The 24,909-nt window shown below is 33.4% G+C and overlaps 1 protein-coding gene across 1 annotated transcript; it reads left to right on the forward strand.

Moving 5' to 3' along the window:
• The first annotated feature begins 585 nt into the window (after positions 1–585).
• LOC132715107 (uncharacterized) lies at positions 586–17,380 on the forward strand. Its single transcript, XM_060698090.1, has 6 exons — positions 586–789; positions 6,801–7,414; positions 7,779–7,937; positions 8,537–8,827; positions 12,080–12,176; positions 14,640–17,380. Exons 2-6 carry the CDS (start codon positions 7,094–7,096, stop codon positions 17,363–17,365), a joined length of 3,594 nt encoding a protein of 1,197 aa, XP_060554073.1. The 5' UTR covers positions 586–789; positions 6,801–7,093; the 3' UTR covers positions 17,366–17,380.
• Positions 17,381–24,909: the final 7,529 nt, after the last annotated feature.

Genomic DNA, 24,909 nt, shown 5'->3' on the forward strand with positions numbered 1-24,909 from the left:
CCGATTCTAGTTTATTCTATCAATCTGATACCATTCATGATATTAGAAATATACTTCTCTTCTGTGTATATAAAGGCAGCCTGACAGTAATGTGAGGGCTGGAGTTGTATATAGGACTGTGTACTGTTAAAATGTTTGTTCTCTTTCCCTTTGTTCCTATATTTTGTCATTTGTTTGACAATTGTGTCTATGTTTTCGTTTGGTTCTCATCTTAAGCAAATTATATACCTGATGAATGAATAAAATCTAGAAAATATTGATATCCGTTTATACCAGTCGATATTATTTCTTAAATAAAGTGCTAAATTTTGAAAAATTCAAATAGTTTGCTGTAAACGTTCCAATTTAAAATTCCTTCTCTGGCAAACCATAAGACCATTATGATATTCACAATTGCCATACATTTAAAACTTGTAAGAATAGTTCACGTGTAAGATACATTAACAACCTATTGCTTTATTTTGGTTCCGTATTGAAATAATTAAAAAAAACAACAACACACATACGACTCAAACCTTTTAAACAATCTATTACATAGGTAACAGAAGGACTATTACAATGGACCTTTGCAATATTTGTATCTATTAATACATGTGAATGAACATATATTAAGTTTGAAATAAATTTATGGTATTGTCAATATGTAAAAGCTACAAGGTGAACAGGACAAAAAAATAAATAGCGCATGCGTAATGACAACGCATGCGTAATGACAGCGCTTAAAAGAGTGTTTAAAAGTGAAGTCAGCACGCATATATTTGCTTTGCGGTGGAACTTTAAAATGGACAGGTATGTTTACTTTATTGCTCTTACTTATTAAATGTTTAAATATTAACAATTTTCTTTCATTTTGTACGGAAGCCAATTTAAAATGTTTTCTTAAAAATTATAACTCCTACGTAGGAGATTAAAAAACTCAATAAAGTTTTGTAACTCCTACGTTGAACATACCTGTAATTTCTGACCTTTCAAACATGAAATATGTATAAAAACTGTACAAACAACATAAATTCATTCTATTTATCTTACATTTTTTTCTTCTTTCAAACGGTTTTCAACGTTTATCTGCTCGTATCTAACACAGACCTTGCAAAATCATAATTGTGTGTAATATTTCTTTAATAAAATTTGCTGGAAATACAGTCTGGTTTTTAACACTGTTTCAAAAGGTATTTTTGAGGATGGCACATTGGTTGACGCACTATGAGTACTGTGCGGCTTAAAAATGTTCATTTCAAAACTCGCACCTGATAACACCGCTTTTTATCCATTTTCCTTTGAAATACATTTATAAATATGGTTTTTGATAAATAATAAACAATTGACCCCCAGTTTTGCAAAGAGTCTTTGTTGTCTCTTAATATTGTAATAATGTTTTAACAACACATATATTTCATTATCTGGATATTTCTCAATGTTTATAATTCTGAGAGTTGTTTTGCAACTTGTTTTCAATATATGGCCAATTCTAATTTTTATATAATCACAATAATTAATCTCAATAATTTGGACATAAATGCTATGCAAAATTTGCAAACGCTGTCCTGATGCCAACAACACGACCAATTTAAGGCTTATATGCTTAAGGAATGTTTTTCTATCAGTTGTACTTAAATTATCCGAAATATGTTTTAACACTACACTGACATCCCATGTGCAATTATAGCGCGGTAATTTAGGTTTCTCATTATATACGCCCTTAAGGAACTGTTTAATCTTTATGTGATTACCAATCTGTACATTAATGATACAATAAAGACAATGCTAGATATTGCCGATTTTGTCAGTATTAATACCGCTGTATCCTTATCCTTTTTGATATTATTCTGTTAAGAAAGTTAAAAAAAGTTAAAAACACAGGTCATAGCGAGGTTAAACGGATCAATTTTCTGTGAACCACAAAAGTGCATCCATTTTGATAAGTAGCTACTATATTGTTTTTAGTCCCAGTCCTCTATGATGAAAGAATGAGTTCTGTAGTTTGTTTTGATAATCCTTTACCACATAATTTTTCCCTGATTTCCTGAAAACACCCAGAATCATTTTGCCCGTTCTGTTATGTGTCTGTGTGGGATGTCTAAAACTCTCCCACACTGGAGGTAATATTCTCTGTTGATCCGCTGCCACCTGTAGTAACCGAGGTAACCATGGCTGTGTCAAAAACAACGGGGCTACTTATACCGTTTCCGCTTTGTCTTGCTCCAATTTTTGTAACACTTGACCAATCACACTGTCAGATTACTCGTAATGTTGGATAAAATCTGGTCCCTGCTAGGCGGTATCAAGTTGATGACTTCTTTCGATTTTCTCTTTTCAAGTAGCTCATCAAATTTTCTTCCCTTTTTACCAGAAAATTTTATTTCTTCTTTTTATGATAATATAAGCATGGTTCGAAACAAAATTCTATTTTATTATATTTTTTCTGTCTCAATAATATTTAAAATATACCTGGCACTTGTAATTTGCTTCCACTTAATAATAAAGATGCTAACTTTCCCACCTTTGAAATTCCCGAGCGTGTTACGAAACTGGCTTAATTTATTAACATTTAAAATTCGTGCTGTTTTTTTCTGGCCCTGTTCCACTTTTCGGTTGCCCATGCACTGGTGTGTATGTGTGTGCAACTCGGTGTTGGTTCTGGGCCCTTTTGCCTAAAAATCCCGACCATGTGTTTGTTGTCTTGGAGTGTTGAAGTGTTGCCCCACCCCTAACCTGGATCCTGTCTAGTTTTGTAATTTGTGACAACTTAAATTTTCCTAAGCTTCTGATTGTCCTCGATCTCTTTCAGACGCTTTTCCAAATCGTTATCATCCCTAAATAGGTGAGTTGGCGATGACACATTTTCATATTCATTGCACAAGCTTGAGTACCTCGATGATATTGCCGGCAACGACAACCGACGCCGCTGCGATGATATATCGCGATGCAAATAAGCTAATGAATTAAATGCATGTAATGAAAAATCAAACAACCCTTCTGCCTCCTCTGAATTCATTGTTAGTGTTTTGTTCATTATTTGAACTTAAGGAATTATTCCTTTCGTCGAATAACCTTGCACTCCCTGAAACGATCTGTCTCCCAGTTACATAAATTGTCCGAACTATAAATAGCTCCTTGCCCAGCGTAAAGCTGAGAAACGCTGGTCACACTGCTTTCTGAAGACTACACAAAGGAATGCTCGTTTGCATCTAGGTCAGCCGTACTATAGCTGAGGTGACTGGCGAAATGCCAGCAAGCACATTGAATATTCCGTGTCTTTTCCCAAGTTTCCGTATTTAATTGTGGCGCAGAGACTCCAGGCGCAGAGAAAGGCTTAAAAACCTGAAGATTCTCCGTTTCACCAGAATGCAGATTAAAATTCTGACTCTGTGAAATGAGAACAGGATCGGTACCTTCCGCCATGATATTAACACACTTTCACACAAAGACAAAGGAACAGTTTAAAATCCGCAAAATCTTTAGTTAATTATAACATCGAACTCAGTTTTTGACAGTACCGGTATTTAATATTTTCAGCAATCCGTTTTGTATAAAATTTCACAATTCAAATCCTCTTCAACACTTTAAAATTTCCAAAATTTACGATTTTTTACATAGAGATCTTGTCACTTTGAACGCATCAATTTTTCTTTGGGGTACTGGTCACTTGATCGCGTCCTTTCACTCATGGTGATTCTGGTTGATAGATAGGGATAACAAAACTAGAATTAGATCGTATCTATAAGTTCGTATTGAATTACCATTCAATATGGTGCGTTTTGTGTTTTTCGATGTAAACATTATTTAAAAATGATTGAAATGGAACAATAAAAGTAATTTCAAACAGTAAATTGGTAAGCATTTACAAAATTAAATTGGTCGAGCGATTCATGATATGGAGAAATACCATTGTTTTTTTCATTTAAAAAAATTATTTATATTTAATGTAATATACACAATTTTATTGTACAATGAATAGTCACGAAATAATTAGATCTATACAAATAGTTTAATTTTTAAACATGAAATCAGTCAAGAGTATATTAACATTTTCTATATTGACCCGACTGATGGACATAATGCAATGTATAGCATTAGTATATGCGCCTTTAATCCCTAAGTGAACGCATCCGCGGCCGCAATCTTGGATAAGAGTCACTTCCGGCGGCCATATTTGTCAGTAGGTGCAAGGTGCGAAAATTTGAAAATATGAGCGGCAGCCACATTGGACTCTAATTTTAACGAATTACACTATGGTTTATTTTAAGATCTCCTGAAAGCATACAGGGCTAACTTGTATACTCGATTTACAGCATGTTCGCGTCCATTTAGGGCCAGGGACTCGGCTCTAGACGGGAAAATGCATTTTTACGCACGAGTGATTTTATGTTTAATCGAACAAAAGCGCTCGCAAAACATTTCGTTTAATACACAACTTGACTATGCTACGACCGTTCACAAGGAAGATATCGACAGTATTCTGCATGAATGTTTTGTTTCTATGAAGCTATACACGTTAAATGTATACACTTTGCTATCAGCATCTCAATTTTACGCGATTTTACTTCTACTCAATAAATTTGTCCATGACTATATATGAAAACACTAAATACTTTTACGCCCGAGTAATATCTCTTACAGTCACTTTGCCAACGAGTCACTGATCTATTTTAGTCGAGACATTTCACAATCACCATGAGCTATTTCATCAGTCCCCCAAGGCAGGTGTCATGAAATGAAAAGCATTGGGAATTAAGTACAGTCGCCAGTCAGTCTAGGCGCACAATACCTAGCGGGTATGTTGAACAAAAGCCCTGTGTCCTTCGGTATTAAATATAGTTTCTCATTATCGATCAACACAAAAGATGAAAAGAATTTTATATCCTTTCAAATGTAGCGATCATTATGTACCGGCGTCGCTCAGTCTAGGCTCACAATACATGGCGGAAATATTTTGAACAAAAGCCCTTTGTCCTTCGTTACTTGATATAGTTTTACATTGCATATGGTTCCTTTCAAGTGCACGCTATGGTTAACTGATTTGGGCAACCATTAACGATATCAATTTGCGTTAAAGTGCTATTTATTGAATACCATTGATTTCGACACGGACTCAATTCGATTTTCAACTATTCTCGAGTTATGATCCTTCAGCGATTTGTAAACATTTTTTGAAATCACTCATGCCTATAAAGCGGTCATGCTCAATTCTTATGTCCCAACCTAGCCATGTTTGGTAGTGTTCTTTCTCTTTCTATCGGTTGTTACAAATCTTTTATCATAACACTGTAGAAAAAACTAACTATCACACTCCTCCACAACCAACTTCACCTCCACCACCTCCATGATTTATTAACTTTTCAAAATTAACACTATAGAGGCTCAGTTTGATATTTTTTATGCTTCCTGAAGGGAGAGCATATAGTCGCCACCTTGTCCATCCGTCTGTCCGTCTATCCGTCCGTTGTCTTGTCCGGAGCGTAACTTGAAAACCTTTGGAGGAAATTTGTTTAAACTTCATACAGTGGTTGAGGGCATTGAGGGGGAGTGCAGTGTCAAAGGACCAAAACTTTATTTTGCCCAGTTTTTGAATTATTTCCCTTTTAGAAAAATCTTGTCCGGGACATGACTCTAAAACTATAAGAGATATCAACATGAAATTTTGAAGGTAAACAGATCTCAATGGGTAGATGTGTACTTATTTATGATTCAAACAAACTTGCTCAGATAATGGCGTTTTATGGTAAATTGGAATAATTCTGTTATGAAATATTTTCAGGTATTACACATAAATATTGAAATAACAAAATAAAAGGGACAGATAGTTTGAAAATATTTACGTTGAACTGCTTTCTCTATTTTTATAAGACAAATTCCTTTCACTATTGAGTGTTTGAAACAAATCATATTAAAAAAAGTTTTTGTTGTCTGCTACGAAATTAAAATTTTCCTGTAACTGATAAACCAAGCCCTCGTTAAGTCATGATCAAACGTCTAACAGCAATAAATAATCTGACTCATCGAGTCACTGGGCGTATACTTGCTTTTTCTGACAGAAAGTGGGCGAATGCAAAAATACACAAAATATACTTTTCCTGTCTTTAAATCAAGATTTTATAAGCGCTATATATCCTCATATTCCCTTAAAAACAAAAAGATAAAGTTTAAGTGATACCGTATTTAATGTGTCAGATAAGCTTGGCTATCTAATCTTTGATTCCCTAACAAAATTCTTGTGTTTTTGCCCATTAGTTTCTCGTTAAGGGAACACGCATTTTATTAGTCGTAGACCATATGCCGCTTTCCATGGAATGACACTTAGGTGTCACATTGAATGTTCCATGAAAACCACATTATGAACACATTTGCGGACGTTTCAAAATTTCAAAACACCAGTTCTTGTTATATGTTCAATTCTGTTTAAGCCGATACTTAGGGTGGCGAGGACGGTAGCATGGAAACAGGCTAATCAAACCGAGCCTACAACATTTTCAAGTTTGCTGTGTTGGGCTGCTTTCTTTAGGGATTCAGTTTCCTCTTATTTCTGTTTCAATTTAACCGCTGTATTAACCAAGTGGGACCAGGCGTTAAAATAGAAAAAAATCCATCAAGAACGACTAACACGGCAAAATTGTACATTTTTAAGATTCGGTTTGGTAGAGCCTGTTCAAAGGCGGTAGTGATAAGTACATCCCGGCTAGCATCGGTTTAATTTAAAGATGATTCAGGTAAAACTTTATTAAGAAACATCTGCAGATGTGTTCATACGGCGCTGATTTTATTTGTAGTAGCATAAATATGAATTTGTTGTGTTTCAACAGAATAATGCACCGAAAACGAAAATTGGATAATCGTGAGTGATAAAAAAAGATGGATCACCAAAGCGAGATAGAGAAAAGGAAGTACAGAAACTGGGTGAGGGGTGGACTGGCTTACAAGTATCTAAAACAAGGCTTAGAAGGTTTTACTGATGATGTAGTAAAAAAAGAGTACAGCAGAATCCTTGCTGCTGTCATTCACACGCCTGTCACTAACTGCAATCACTGCTGCCTAAGAAATTTGCAACCGTTGCATACCTGTAAAAGAGATCACACCGGAAAGAAAATGTGTCCGTATGGACTGTTGTATTGTAACTGTTTACATGGTAAAAAAAAAACGATGTCCGACTAACATATGTGATGGCATTATGGAAGAAATATTGAAGAGTCATGGATCCTCACCTCCTCAACCGTTTTGGCAAAACACGGACATACAGAAGTGGTGTTCAGAACCATGGGAGGTCGCCAAATGTTACATTATTGCTCCTGGGTACTCAGACAAGACAAACGCAGCTGATATAGACATATCTGGATTGCTCCATGTCTTCATTAACAACATCAATCTTCATTCCCACATAACATGCTCGATGACGGGTACTTCAAACATCTTTATCAAGGTAATTATTGCAAAGTTATAGGAACATTCATGTATAGATAAACAAATCCTTGCACAATGGTAATACTTCTACCAACATTTTCGCGATCACCACTTTCACAAATACTAAAACTTTAACTGTGATCAAAGACAAGTTTATAACTGATTTGCGTCATAAGCGACAATCCAGCGACAAGCTTAATTCTATGCTAAAATGTTAAGGGAATAGGTTTCCTTCAAAAATATTTTAAATCATATATCAGCTAGGTGATTTACATTAAATAACTACATTTTCCATTGTAAGAGAAAACTACGGAATATAGTTATTGTTTCTTTGTTATAGTTTTGATATATTTATTAAAGTATACTGAATACATCAACTTCAGGTCCGTGGCAGAAGAAATTCTATCTTTCATTCGGCAACAATGGAAATGGAAGACACAGAGCTAACTGAATGTGTGGACGATATCATTGCTATTCTGGAAGACAACACAGAATTAAAGATGAGAAAAGATGCCCAACAAGCGGTCACAAACCTCAATAAGGTACTGTTTCTGTCCAAGTGACCATTGTTTATGTTCAGCTGAATTAAAACAGAAAATTAGAGTATATATCATACAGTATATTTCACTCTATCTGGATATCTTAAGATATATTTGCTACTTGTATATTCTTAAGTATATGTATATGCCTTGTGGACCTCTTCTTAAAACTTTTATCAATCGGGCCTCTTAAAAAAATGGTTCAGAAATACGTATGTTACGTTGATTACAAATAAAACATAAATGATGTATTTAGACATTACACTTCCAACAACAGAATATATATATATTCAAACAAATCATTTGATACCACTTATATTCAATTATATGCATGTAATACAGACATTACGATTAAATACCAAAACAAAAAATTAAATATTCACAAGTAAAAAAGTAAATAATATGTGATTTTATACAGATTATGATTTCAATACCTGAAATAAGGTTTAGAATAAAATCTTGAATTGGCAAGGGAACCTGAATCTAGGGCCTTAATGATTATCTTGTTCACCGAAATAATTTCTGGTCCCTCTATCGTTCGATTTAAAAATCTTCGTTAATTATTGCATATATGAATTACGATAAGGGTATTTATTCATAAGTTGAAGACAGATGACTTGATTATAACAACCCAGAACGAGATGGAGGTGTGTCGGGAAGCTTTGTCTACCATTACACGAATGGCTGAAGAACTTAAACAATTAATCCACGATACAAAGGAGGACATCAGTATGAAACAAGCCGATGCTTCTAAAGTCATTGATGATGAAATACAAACAGCATTAAAAGATGCTTTGGACCTGTTATCAAACAACGGTGAAATTAAAAATCTTGAATTGGCAATGAAGTTGATAGATGCGAAAGTTGATAGACTTGATTCGGACTATAAGCAGGTAATATTAAGACAATACTATATTTTTTGTCATAGCGTGTATACATGGGTTATAATGTCAAATACATGTGAGTATACATCTGTTGCATTTTCCCCCCAGCTCAATCCAGGTCACAGGTTCTTTGATAATAGTTACGGAAAATTCGTTTCGGCAAGAAAGCTGAACATGTTTTTCAATTTATGTTTTTCATCTTTACCAACGTCTTCAAGCAATTCACATTCATTTATAAAAAAAACAACAACAACAAACAACATAAAACAAAAACAAAAAACATATTGCGATAATGAGATTGCGGCAATACATAATGCTGTAACTATTAAGATGTCCATTCGTGATCGTAAACGTTCGCAATCGCGTTATCGACTGTACGTCATCGTAATTCCCAAATGTAATCGTAATGTTGTCTCTGCATTCGCACTTCGTTATTGCGTTTTCGTTGATGCGTCACGCACTATTTGTCTGTACTATATCGCGTTAGCATAACGATTACGCCTTCCGGTACACAGTGTGTATACTGGTAAGGGAGTTCAAACGGTGAAAATAAGCTGGTTGGTTTGAATAGGAAAATGTTTTACTTTTGTCAAGATTTATGTTCCACCGTCGAAAAGAGGGGAATTCTTTGCTTATGTACGGACAGTTAGCAGAGCCGCTGGTTAAAATGTATACAAAAGTCTTCATAATTACTTTAATGAATTTGCCATAACTGAGTATGACCCTATTAATTTTAGGCTAAATTGGTCAAAGGTCAAGGTATCAGGGCCTTAAATATTAGAATGATTCCGCTTAATATCTTGAAAGTTATTTATCACAAAGTCTTCATATTTCACACATTGATTGGCCTCACAAGAATCTTACACTGACTGCCGGTTCATACCTAGCTCGACGGTAACTGTTTACGACGGAAACGAGGCTCTGCCGAGTTTTTGCATAACAGTCACTCGGGACCTAGATATTCCCGTCTTTACCGTCAGCCGGTGTTTGAGTTTTTTTCTTGCATATAACATATCAATTATTTTCAGAACAGAAATCACGAAAACTAATATTCTCATTACGCAACGTTTTCATATAGTAACGTATGAACTTACATACTTCACATGCTGATTGGCCATAACAAGTAGATGACCCCTATTGATTTTAGGCTAAGTTAGTCAAAGGTCAAAGTATCAGGGCCTTACATATTAGAATGGTTCCGCTTAATATCTTGAAAGCTATTTATCACAAAGTTTTGATGTTTCACATAGTGATTAGTCATAACTAATATATAACCTTTATTGATTTTGGGGTCACTAGTTCAAAGGTTAAAGTCATCGGGGTCTTAAATGTCAGAATGGTTTCCGCTTATTATCTAAAAAAATATAAAAAATTATCACAAAATCTTCGTATTTCACTTATTGATTAGTCATAACTATTAGATGACCCCTATTGATTTTGGGGGTAACTAGGTTTAAGGTCAAGGTCACAGGTGCCTGAAGTATCAGAATGGTTTCCGCTCATAATCTTGAAAACTATTTATTACAAAGCAAATTTCACTTTAAGTTTAACTTAACAACAAATTCTACTATGAGTTTAACTGGTCAGCATATTCTACTATAGCCAACTGATTCCGCTGATAGACACGATGAGACAAGGTGTTCCAATGTTGAAGAACACATCTATCTTGCTATATATCCATTATATTTACTCCCGAACTTTCTTTGTATTTGTGGAGAAAAATTATGTACTACTGACCAATCAAATATAAGGAATCTTTTTATTTTGTATTTTACACAGAGGAAAGTTTTTATTTTGTATTTTACATAGACTGTGCAAATCTGCATTATAAGTATTATCATTTTCCATTACACATTTTTTTTACATATTTTTGTAATATGATCTATGAATATTTGTTTATCTTTTTATATAAGTAATAAACAATTATGTTTTCCCCTATCTTTGGATATAAAATGTAACTTATTATCAATTTATGATTTTATTTAGACGTTTTCAGTATACAGAAAAGAAAAGAAAACAAACACCCCCATAAAACCTATTTACAAAAGTAATTTTCCCCATTATCTATATTGTCAGCTAATTTGTCAGCATATTAGATCCGCCAAATCAGTTACAAAAAGTATTTTAGCATGTGCACCGGAAGGCGATAGTCGACAATGCGATAACGCGATGGCGACAGTAGGACAGTGCGATGACGACATTGCGATAGTATTATCGCACTTTCGTATTGTCACCATTGCATTATTGCACTGTCATCATCGGGTTATCGCACTGTCGCAATCGCACTAACGCACTATAGTACTGTCTTCATCGCGTTATCGCACTGTTGCCATCGCGTAATCGCATTGTCGTCATCGCACTATCGTATTGTCATCATCGCACTATCATATTGTCATCATCGCACTATCGCATTGTTGCAGCATTGGAACGTAAGAATAATTATCTTCTTTCATTCTAACATGCTTATAACAAAGAAAATTGATAAAAGTATTGAACTATATCTACAATGAACGTAGAAGTAATCTGACGTCATTTGGTTTTATGACGTCAAATTTGACGTCATATGACGTGTTAGAACTATTTCTTTTCATGCTGCGCATGTATTTTGATGTATCTTTAATGAATGGTATTTTTAAAAAGCTATATAAATAAGTAGGCCTACCGCGCATACTTAACTAAAAAGGATCATGTAATGATACATTACTTCAGCATTTGTTTTGAATTTATCTCTCTTTTAAGTAGATCTAGGCCAGTTAGATGTATATTGACACAAAATACAACCAATTGCTTTATGATAGCATACATACTAATCAATGATTAGGTCTTGCTGCATTCAATAGTTCCCAATCTTCACCAACCTTCTGCAATTGTGTTCGGTTAACTTTTTCAGAGTTTTAATATTTAAAACTGCAATGAGAAAGAGGTAATCTGAAAGTTAACTATGCTTCCATTATATGATTGAACCTTCTTGTATAAAACGTTTAACTCGAATGAAAATATAACACAATGCCATTATGATATCGTCGAATGATTCATTTAGTGTTATACATCTCCATTTTTCTCTCAGAATTGTATTTTTTCTCTATATTCGCATTTGCATGTACTTAAAAATTGTGAATAGTGGCATCATAAATCAAGATTGCCATAGATAATCAGATCAACAGTTATTGCTTGTTATTCGTTCAAAAATGCTCAAAGTCTTTAGATGATAGCCCATGATCCAAAACCATATTGATATTTTATTATTATAATTTCTGATAGCGTCTGTCCAAGATAGAGGATGACATAACTGCCTTTAAAGATATAGACAATCAAAAGAAGACAAAGGAAAGACTGGAGTATTTGGAAAATAAACAAAGTAAGAATGTATTTTTATATATAAATTTGATTGTGTGGTGATAAATATAAAAACTTTGAAAATTTATAAATGAAGTGAACAAAAAATACACATTGCAAGCGGCTCTTACACCCTTGCAAATTACAAAAGGAGGCCAAATATGCCAATTTGTTAGTAAGGCTGTAGAGGCATGGTAAAATATACTGGAAATTCGATCATTAATCGCACATAACATGGAAATCATTACTTTTCTATTGAATTTTGCTTTTCTTAAAATCTCAGTAACGTTTTCGCAGGTTTGATATCTTGAAATGTTTTGGCTCATCAGGGACATGCAACTTTAAAACATTAAATCTAAAACTATACTGAAGTTTAAATAATATCACCTGTTGTTCTATGATTGCAAAATGGGAGTCGATGTAAATAAACTATAAGTATAAAGGTATGTTCGTTGATTACAGTATAGGTGTGTGAGGTATACTTAGGACTTTCAATATCTTCTGTTAAATTGATTTTCCTGACAACATATGGTGTTGCTTAACAGTCTTTTTTAAATTTTTTTAACGTATGAATGACCAACTTATTTAGACTTGCTTGTTATTCCCCCGCCGAAAAAGCCATCGTCCGTCCGTCCTACGGTACTTTTCATACTTATTTTTTTGTCAGAACGCAACATGATAAGTGTTTTTGATATTAACTTGACATTTTATAGATTGATAGGTATCTTTGAAAAGGAGCGCGGTACTTAAAGGACCTCCACTGAGGTCAAAAGAGACAACATCAAATATTAACGTTTACAAAGATCGAGCGAAGCAGCTATTTGCAAAGGATAATTAAGAACTATACTCAGAATTACATTTAATATCTTTCTTTGTGATATTTAGCCAAATTTGAGAGAAAGAATTTTAACAATTTTCATTTTTTGTGTGTGTCATTTTGCACAATAAAAATAAATATACTGAAAACAGGGACGAGGGATGATAAATTATGAAAATATGTACGCAATTTATTGGTTAAGACTCTCATTAAATGGTTTACAAATCTCGAAAAATATTTCAAGTTCTGTCACGTAATAAAACTTCAGTGAGGTCCTTTTAAGTCTTTAAATTCTTCAATTCATCTTTTAATTCAAATGTATTTTGTTCCTTTTCCTGCATACTTTTCGTTAACACCATAACTCATAAACGGTTCCCGAAAAAACACGTAATTTGAAACATCATTGGAAGATAGTCGACAGCTAAATCAACTCCCCATATCGTTATTATTATTTGTTGCTCTGTATTTGCTTCATTGTTTTGAACCTTTTGGGTGATTGCCATTTCATGTGTATTTAAATGTCGCTGTGTGCAAATGGGCTAAAAGTTTTCATTTTTATAACTTTTTCCTGTTCGGCGGAGAATTTAGCAATCACATTTTTTCAATTAAATCATGTCGTTATAAAATGAAAATGAAAACGACAAATAGCTTAAAAAAGAAGTGTTTTTGAGTTTTATTTTTATTTTGACTCATTTTCTCATCCTTTCCAATAACGCGTCAAATTTTATTGTTTAAAAAATCTTTGCCGGGGCTAACGAATTTGAACAGAATCTTTTCTTATATAAAAACGGAATGTACGAATACTAACAGTTTATTTTAATTATCGTCTAATTTATACATATTATACGATGCTTCTCGCAGTTTTAAATTGTAAGCTCGATGTTCGGGGCGTGCAAGGCGGAGTGGTTGAGGTCGTTGACCTCAAACCACTTTCTTTTCATCGCTGTGGTTTCGATTCCCGACGGGGAATTATAATTATTTCATGTGAGGAAGTTATCCAGCTTGCTTACGGAATGTCGGTGGTTCTACTCAGGAGCCTGGTCTTGTCTGAAATATTGCACGGAATGGCATATGAGGCCTTCCTTCACACGTAAAGCTGAGCTTCTAAGTCGTCATATGACCTATACTGTGTTGGTGCGACATAAAACACAATCAAACAAACAAAACGTCGATTTTTGAATGCACAATTTGACAACGTTTTGCTGTTTGATTATTAAGGATTCCATTTTTAATATGGAAAGTATGGATCACTGGAGTATTTTGAAGTAGTTACACTTTTTTAAATAGTTTGATAATGACTGACTTCTATCTAGATCTGTCTTCACATATTGCAAAGCCAGTTGGAATAAAGTTGGTCTTATTATCACATCATGATTTAAGGACATATATAGATGTGATTTAAACATAAACATGTTTTAATGTGTAATCAACTAACTAATACCAGTACACGCATCTTGTCAACCATAGTTATATTTTTTAAAGAAGTTAAATTTGCATTTAAATTTGGTCATTACATAAATTATTGAGACAACAATATTTGTCGTTGCTTCTTTAAATAGCGGCACTTATCCAGTCCTTATTTATCACTAACACTACTGAGCTTAATATGTCAAATTTTCATAATCTTATGATGTAAGCATTTTCTCCATGATTTTACCTTTTGCACAGAGTTACAAGACGAGCTTGTTAAATATTACAAGAAGTATTATGTGAATACATCACTGACCCCATTGAAGCAACAACAGGATAGCATCAACGTAAAAGATGTATATGTACTTCCTGAGATAAAAGTCCTTGAAGAAAAAAAAGATATTAATAGAAGAGGACGAGAGACAGCCAGAAATTCAAAGCCACATTCTGCGGAAGAAGCGGAAGTAGAACAGGATAAGGTACTTTATAGCAGAAAACCAGACGTGGAAACAAATCAATTGGATAAAGTACGATCTAAGAGAAAAGAAAATCAATCTATGAATATTGATAAAAGTAAGCCAAAGAAGAATAATGTTAAAGGATACCTTGAAGAAAAACAATATATGAATAGAAGAGGACGAGAGACAGCCATAAATTCAAAACCACATTCTTCGGAAGAAGCGGAAGAAGAACAGGATAAGATACTTTATAGCAGAAAACCAGACGTGGAAACAAATCAATTGGATAACGATCGATATAAGAGAAAAGAAAATCAATCTATGAATACTGATAAAAGTAAGCCAGAGAATAATACTGTGAAAGAGTACCACGAAAATTTTCAAGCGAAAGCACATAAAAAGATTTATATATTGGGCGATGTTGGAACAGGAAAAAGCACTTTCTGTAAAATGATGATTGAAAACTGGTGTGACGTCGTAAAAAGTAGCACCAATGAATTGATTCGCTATGAAAATGGTCACGACGCAACAAAAACCGCATCCAGTGATGTTAATAGGAAAAGTGAGTACGATAATGTCAGTCAGGTAGCACAATATGAATTTCTTTTCTATATCCCGTTACAATATATGTCTGCTTTTAAGTCTGACGCAACAGTTGAGATGATTAAAGAAATAACAAGAGACCTCACTTCAAATACAGAGTTGATTGACAAAATATTTCAAGAAGACTCAATGCGTTGTCTTATCATTGTTGATAGCTTGGATGAATGGACGCCACCTAAAGAAATTGTGCGTAAACCACATGTTAGCTACGGGATACCAAACGGGGACCGAGCTAAAGATGCAACAGTCATTACATTATCTAGACCATCAGCAATAGGCATTCTTAATTTGAAAAACTCAGAAGTGGATCTCAAATTACAGCTATTAGGTATATCTGGTGATTCATTACGATCATTCATCGAAAGGTATATTTCTAACACGCAGGTTACCAATAAAACGTGCGATGAATTCATTCAAATAATGAAGGCAAAGCAAATAGAACATGTAGAGAACACACCGTTGTTTTTGCAGCAATTATTGTGGTTATATTGCAATGGTTTAGACATAGGGAGATCCGTATGTGAAACTTACTGTCAGATTCTAAATACAATGTGTGGTTGGTCAGACCACAGAAAGGACGAACTCGACGAAGATGCAAGCCTGACTGGACAAAAAGAAGATAACAAGAATTTAAACCTAACTAAAAGTTTAAGCAAATTTCCTAGAATAAAGAGAAACATACGCGTTCTTTTTCGTCTAGGAAAACTCGCATTTGAAGCATTTACATCTGACAATGTACAAGCCACATTTGGTCTGTCAATTTTTGAAAAGCATTTATCGAAAGATGATATCAAAGAGCTAACAGATCTCGGTATCCTAAATAAAAGTACATGCTTTGGCCAGATGTTTGAAGACACACAATTTTCATTCATCCATATATCTTATATTGAGTTTTTCGCCGCATTTTATGTTGCAATATACTATAGTATGGAAGAAACCGCCCCTGTTTATAGAGAAGCTTCGGTTTTAAATCTGCTGTTTTGTAGATGCAAATCAAGTAGTGATGTGGTACAACTATCAAATGTGATTAAAATGGTTTGCGGTTTGTCCCCCGATCTGATTGGTGATTTGTCAAAAAGAATTTCCAGTATTGTCAATACGGATGGACACACTTTACAGCGTAGAATAAATAATGATACAAGATATTACAGTGGTTTAATCCAGATCCAAAGGCTAATGGTAAATTGTCTAAACGAATGTGACTCTGACAGGAAAACAAAAATCAGTCTAAGTGATCTTTTCATAGTAGGTGATGAACCTATTCCTCCTCTACAAAGAATTAAACCAGAGTGTGTGATATCTCTGTCCATTGACTTAAGAAATAAATTTGGTGAATACGTCAAAGATATTCAGACGTATGTCACACAATGCAAACACGTGCAATACATGGCTATATCTTCCATCCAATTCGAAAAACATGAAAGTTTTCCTCTTTCTTTTTCCGGAAATGTATCTTTAAAACTAATGAATCTAATCTTCTTGGATAACTGTGATATAGATTTCTCTATGCCGAACCAACTCCATGCACTTGTTCTGGATTCTTGTAGCGTTATAAGTATTTCTCATCTCGATACTGAGCAGCTAAAAAGTATATACATTGAAGATTGTGCAGGCATAGACTTTTCTTGCTTTTTAACTGCCCGCAAATTGACTGAAATTTACTTACATTACTGTGTAGAATGTATAGATATTACACCACTGAGGTCAATATTACAACAAGCACTGTTTCTTAGGCAACTGACATTAGATTCTGTACATGATGAGATAAGTTATGATTATATACATATTGATTTGTCTAGACATCATCACCTCCAAAAAGTAAAGCTAACAAATTGTTCATTTTTAGTAATAACAGGATTAAATACTGAACAACTTGAAGAGGTATACATTGATAATAATGATCTCATGGAATTTGTATTTTAGTGTACCATTATTAGAATTTACTAATTCATCAGCAGGAAAGCTAAGAAAACTTCACCTGGAAAACGTTATTGTTAATATAGCATCACTGGTACCATTATTACAAGGAGCACCATTACAACATCTGACAATGATAAGCGTGTCTGATAATCAACAAGCAGTTGAAGTTCATGTCAGAGGTGTATCTGATGACCAGTCTGTTGATGAAGGTTATAAAAGGGCTGAATTTAATAACCAGTCTCTTGTTGAAGGTCATATCAGAGGGGTATCTTATGATCAGTCTGTTGTTGAAGGTCATTTTATGGGTGAATCTGATCAGCCTTATGATGAAGGTCATTTGAGAGGTGTTTCTGATAATCATTATGTCGTTGATGGTCATATAAAACGGGTAGCTGATAATCAGTCTGTTATTGAAGATCATATCAGAGATGTATCAGATGACCAGTCTATTGATGAAGGTCATATAAAACGGGTAGCTGATAATCAGTCTGTTGTTGAAGATCATATCAGAGATGTATCTGATGACCAGTCTATTGATGAAGGCCATATAAAACGGGTAGCTGATAATCAGTCTGTTGTTGAAGGTCATATCAGAGGTATATCTGATGGCCAGTTTGTTGATGAAGGTCATATAAAACGGGTAGCTGATAAACAGTCTGTTGTCCCAAGTCATTTTAAAGGTGTATCTGATCAGCCTGATGGGGAAGGTCAATTGAGAAGTGTATCTGATAATCAGTCTAATGAGGGATGTCATATGAGAAGTCTTTCTTGTGCGCAGCCTGTAGGTGAAGGTCGTGCGTATATAATAGACCTTTCAATGCAAAACGAGCTCACGTATCTTAAGATTGTATCTTGTGATCACATTACAATTTCCAATATCAATGCTGAAAAACTTGAAAAGGTACACATTGATAACAGTAAAGAGAATTACCATTTTGAATCTAAAATACAATATTAGTGTTCAATATTTCATCAGACACCAGCAAACTCACTGAACTTTACCTTAAAGGTGTTACTGCTAATATTACATCGTTGCTCTTGCTCATACAAAAGGCACTATTAAGACAACTTACTTTGATCAATGTATCGGATGGTCAGTCTGCTGTTCAATCTAATATAAATGTTTTAGACCTTTCTAAGCAAAACCAGCTCCGGGAACTTTACATGGAACATTGTGGTGAAATAAAAATTTCTAACATAAACAGTGAACAGCTTGTTGACATACACCTTGTTAACTCGACCATTACGGTTTTAGAATCCAGCATTCCCTCAAACACCAGCAACCTATCCACAATACACCTTGAATATATTTCTTGTGATAAAAAGTCTTTTTTATCATTGTTACAACACACCAATTTAAAAAGAATTACATTGGCAAATATACATGTTTATCAGTCTATGGTACAAGATTGTGTGCCGAGAATTGACGTAGATCTTTCTAAATTGAATCAGCTTTGCGTTGAACATAACACTTGTGATAAACCAACAAAACCATCATTATTACAACAACAGGAAAAGTGTGAAGTACATTGACAGATTTTCAATTACCGTGTACAGGTAATCATTCGAAACGGTCTAGTTTGCTCCACAATTTTACCTGTATTGAAGTTTTGTCTTCCGTCAAACACAAGCATAGCACTTCATCTTGAAGATCTTACATGTGATATATCTTCACTTGAATTGATTTTACAACAAATAACTTTAAAAGAACTGGTTTTTACACGTGTATCTGGTGATCAGTCTGTTGCTGAAGGTAGTATACACGTAGATCTTTCTAAACAAAACCAGCTTCAGATTCTTAAGATGTCCGACTGTAGGAATGTAATAATTTCTGATCTAAACCATGAAAAACTTGAAAAGGTAGACATTGATAATTGTCCATCTGCAATGGATTTTTACCTTTTACTCAATGCTAGAAAGCTGTTTTTTAACTTAAGTACAAACATAAATCGTACTTGTGATGTAATGTCACTGTCATCAGCATTACAACAAATACCATTTAGAATGCTGACAATAGATCATGTACATTGTGACAAGGAAACAGGAATCAATAATAGTGATCTGTCTAGACAGAATCATCTCCAAAATTATAAGCCGGCTATGTGTCGTGTTATGGTATATAAATCAATGCACGTAGATGACCAATATGTAAACGTAGAATTTAACTTTAATGATGACCTTAAACCAAAATTAGAATTTAATTTTTATTCAAATGCCAGGAATATAACTAAACTACACCTTAAAGATCTTATTTGTGACAAACTGTCCCTTGATTTTTTGTTAAAACAGGCCACATTAATGGAACTCAGTTTGGAATCTTTGTCTGGTAATCAGGCTACCTTTGAAGGTGATCTGAATATAGTACATGAAGATCTTTCTACACAGAACAAGCTTCAGATCCTTAAGCCATCCGACTGTAAAAACATTACAATTTCTGATCTTAACACTGTTAATCTTAGAAAGGTACATATTAAGCACTGTCCTGGAATATTAGATTTTGATCTTTTATCAAATGTAGAAACACTATATGATCTTTATGTTGAATTTTATACTTGTGATGTGATATTACTTCCATCAGTATTACAACAAAATCCCTTTAGACAGCTGACTTTATATACGAGTAAAGTACAATGTGACCAGGATAAACAAGACAATACAGATATGTCCAGACATAACACTCTCCTAAATAATAAGCAAGTCAAATGCTGTGTTACAGTAGCAAAAGGATGTGGGTATAACTCATTTGGACAATTTTTCATGAATAAAGTCTGGCCTAATGCTCCAGTATTAGATCTAAAGTTAATTATGTTATCAAATGCCAGCAATCTCATTAAAATTCACCTTGGATATCTAACCTGTGATATTTCAACACTTGTATCGTCATTACAACAGAACACTTTAAAACATTTAGAGTTGACAAGTGTGTCTGGTGATCAGTCTGCTGTTGAAGGCAATGCACAAGTAAAACATGTAGATCTCTCTCAACAGAACCAGCTTCAGACCCTCAATCTGTCTAACTGTAAAAACATTAAGATTTCTGCCTTAAACATTGAACAGCTTGTAAAGGTACACATTGAAAGCTGTGCTGTTGTATTTGATTTTTGTCTTTTGTCAAAGGCCAATAAACTGAAATATCTGCACTTACAAGGTGATAATAATGGTAATAAATTTCAATACAACAAACAAATAAATGATGTTGTACATACTTTACATCAACTTTGTAATCTGACCTTTAAGGATGCAGATATAGATGATAACGTTCTTCTTACAGTAACACCAGAATTGAAAAGTCTTATATACATTGAATTATATAATACAAACATGAGTCTTGACAAGTGGTGTACATTTGTTGATAGTCTTCTTCATCAGTCTGTTGAGGTTAGTACAGACGGCAACATACAAATAGAGAAACGTGATTATGTTAGAATGAATCCAAACTTTGAAGTAACTAGGAATTATTTTGCATTTAATACATTTACATTTAAAACAAGAGAAAAACATGATAATTCTGTACAAACTACAGCATCTGAAATGTTATACGAACGAAATAAACAGAAATGATCATATATAACATATTAAATAAAAATAATTAAGTATGTTGTTTTGAGTTAGAAAAACAGTTTTAGTGTAAAAAAGACTAAGTAGTGTCCGCCAGGTGAGGTAGTGACGCACTTGGGTTACGGCTACTATTAACTAAATGATTTTGACCACTTGATAAATTATTTATCAGTTTCTATCATATTTATTGATAAATGCATTGCTTTTTTAAAAATTATATTAATAGTGTATGACAATTCCTAGCGAATTTGAAAATCTTTCTATTAATACAGTTTTAGAAAAATCAATGATAATGAAATTCTTATTTTAGTTTGATGACTTATAAACATTTTTTATGAAAATAAAAAACATAGTTGGGAGTCAGTAAACATGTGTGGAGTATCAAACTTAGACATTTGGATTTTGGTTTTATAAATGTCCTCTAGGAGTGTATTATATACCTGTAGTGCATATGTAACTATAAAATGACATTATCAGAGGAAATGTTTTAGATAAATTTAATTAAAAAGTTTTTATTTGTGAATTTCAGTGTTTCACATTGTTATTATATTATTGTCATTAATGATCATTTGAATGTATGACGAAACGCACTGATATTTAATTACTGTATACGTATGGTGTTTGTTTCACATTAGCTCTCTATATAATATAGTTAAGAGACAGTGAACTTGTGTGAATATATTGTTTAAAGACAATTTAATCTGTTTTGCGCTAAAACAGATGTGTTGATTTCTATGTAACCCGTAAAGTGACTGATATAGTAGATGAATAATAAGTACATGTTTTCATATAATAATGTTTATTTATTATGGTTTTTTATATGACAACATGCAGATTAAATTCTTAAAACTTTTCATGAAACTTTTTCTATTGCATTATTTTTGTATTATTTGTATATACACTATGGGATTTAGAGCAGTATGGTTCCAAATTTGTTCCATCTTAATGAAAATTTCGTCATATTTTGCATTATTATAATTGTGCCATTAGATAACTAGGTCGTGCGCACGAGATAATTAACCAGACAGATAACACTACATGTCTTTAGGATTATATTTGACGTCCACTTTCAAGGCTTATAAATCAGACATTAATTTCGACTGGCCTTTTGTAGGGACAATTCTTTTATAGAATTGGTCAGTATGTACGTTCAATGGCCTGTTAACCTTGTTTATTCGATAATTTGAGAAGGAATACGTCCTGGTTTATTTTATTTGGTAGGAGCATTACCCATGGCCAGTAGAAAAGCCTATAAGGATGTTTAAGATCAAGGGTCGAGGTAACCATGACATTTCATGTAAAAATCCTTTTCTGGTGAATAATTTAAAAGGAATAAGCCATGGTTTGATCAGAAGTTGACAGCTTATAATTTTTAGGCCATTTGGTCAAAAATCAGTATAAATGACACTTTGTCAGACCGGTAAAGTAGGGGCATACTTGTCTTATAGTAAATTTCTAGTGAACTAGTAAATTTCATATAAATAGTGTAATTTGATTGGTTAATTATCTCGTGCGCACGACTTATTTATCTCGTTCCTACGACTCAGTAAATCGTTGCTATGACATAGTGTATCGTGCGCACGACTTAATTATCTTGTGGCCACGACTACGTTACTCATGTAACACGTAAAGTGACTGATATAGTAGATGAATAATAAGTACATGTTTCATATAATAATGTTTATTTATTATGGTTTTTTATATGACAACATGCAGATTAAATTCTTAAAACTTTTCATGAAACTTTTTCTATTGCATTATTTTAGTATTATTTGTATATACACTATGGGATTTAGAGCAGTATGGTTCCAAATTTGTTTCATCTAAATGAAAATTTCGTCATATTTTGCATTATTATAATTGTGAATATGTAGGCATTTCTTTAACTATGAAACATGTTTATACGTACATTCCCCTTAAGTTTGAATTTTTAAATATATTCATTACATTATGTACATATCTGAAAGTTGTCCTTTTAAAAGAACATGACATGCTGAATCTATAAATTGGGAACACAATCAAGATAAAAAAGAAAACTGCATGTAAAAATTAATTAATTTCTATTGAATTCTTTTACTGAAGTGTAATATTTAGTATATGTATGTAGAATTTATTTAAAATATTTTATATGACTTTTGTTTGAAAGAAGCTGTTTTCCATTATGTGAAAATATTGATAATTTGTGAAATAAATTTATCATACTATAAGGATATACATGTGCATTAGGTACATGTATATACTTATATTTTAGATTGTAATTTATTGAATATTTGTATATTTTATCTGTGTAATCTGTTAACTTGTCTATAAACTTTGACACCACTGAATAATTATTTGTTGACATGTTTAGCGATTTTGCTTCTTGTGGAGAATAACTGATGTCTTATAAAAAAGCCTTTCAAGTACCCCAACCAGCCCAGTAGATCTGTATATGTTTAGGCACACAAGATTACCTTGTCCTCTAATAGACATTGGATAATGCTGATAGTACTAAAGTGTATCTAAAGAGATGATTAAAACATTTCTTAACAAACAAAAAAAACCCCATAAAATCGATTTAAGTCAACAAGAATCAAAATCGCCAGACATTGCTCATATATATGAACGATTTATAAAATTGTGAATTTCATATTGTTTAAATAACAGTATGCTGACTAGTTTATTGTGCATTATATAATCATAAATAAAAGACATGTAGAAAAATATTTCATGTTCTTTCATTAGATAAATTTCTGATGACTATTTTGCATTTGATTCCGGTCGTTGTTAAATTGCATGAATATATAATGAAAATACCAAAACCGTTACTGTTATTAAAAGAAAATAAAAAAAAGATGCAGTAAACTCAAGAAATCGTCTACACAGATGAAACTACAAAATGTCTCCAATATGGGCGTAATTGTATGCACATCAGCAACGAACTCTTACAAAATCTTATAAAGAAAGAGAAACAGCACAGTAGTTATGACTGACTAAAGGTGAACAGTGACTTAAGTTTGAGATGCCGATCTCTCAACCAAGGGGTTGTTGGTTCATCCCCTAAGCAGATCAAAGTGAAGTATTCCCATATTGTGAGGTAAAAGTACTTGTTAGCTCCATGAAATTATTACAATAGTCGCAATCAAGCTTATTTAAAGATATCGTAAGTTGGAAAATTTATAATATTCAACTCGTTCAATAAATTTAGTATTGAACCTACACTAACTCAATATCACCTAGAGCAAAGGAGCGAGTATATCTCATGATATGTAGGGACGACAATAATTATTCGACGTTTCAAGTTTCTATTGCGTATAATGAATCTTTGAGTGAAAGTTTGTCCGTTAATTTTTCTGATTTTTTTATGACAAATACTTTTATATACAAGAGGGTCATTATGTCTCTTATATCCCGTATATCACTCACCTAATTATAAAGGCTCTAAATGAACAATTAATAGTGTAAACTTTAAATTTAAAGCAGATACGAAGTCTTAATTATATTAATTGTTGCTATCGAAAGTCACCGGTTTCTATGAAATTCACTGATTGCCATGGAAATTACTAGTCACTAAGGAAATCATTCGTTGCTATAGAAGGCACTCGTAACTACTGAAAGTCACTGAATTTTATGAACAGTCAAACGTTGCTATTGAAACATGCCGGAGGAAAATCTCTGGTTGCAATGAAAGCCACTGGTTGCTTTGGAATATCAATGGATGTTACGAAAGAACTAGTTGCTATGGAAAGTTAAGGGTTGCTACGAATGGCAGTGGTTGCTATTGAAAGTCCCTGTCTGCTGTGGTAGTCACCGATTGCTATTATAAGACAGAAGTTGCCATGAAAAGTCAATGGTTGCTATGGAATTCACAGGCTGTTATTGACAGTCAGTTTTGCTATGAATTTCACGACATGTAGTTGCTTTTGAAAGCCACTGGATGCTTATGAGGGCAATTGAAAGTCACTTAGATGACTCCATGACCCCCGTTCACAGGAGGGACCATTTTAGAC

This window comes from Ruditapes philippinarum, unplaced genomic scaffold (assembly GCF_026571515.1).
Source record: "Ruditapes philippinarum isolate M1 unplaced genomic scaffold, ASM2657151v2 ctg7574_1_1_1_1, whole genome shotgun sequence".
NCBI classification, from domain to species: Eukaryota; Metazoa; Mollusca; class Bivalvia; order Venerida; family Veneridae; genus Ruditapes; species Ruditapes philippinarum.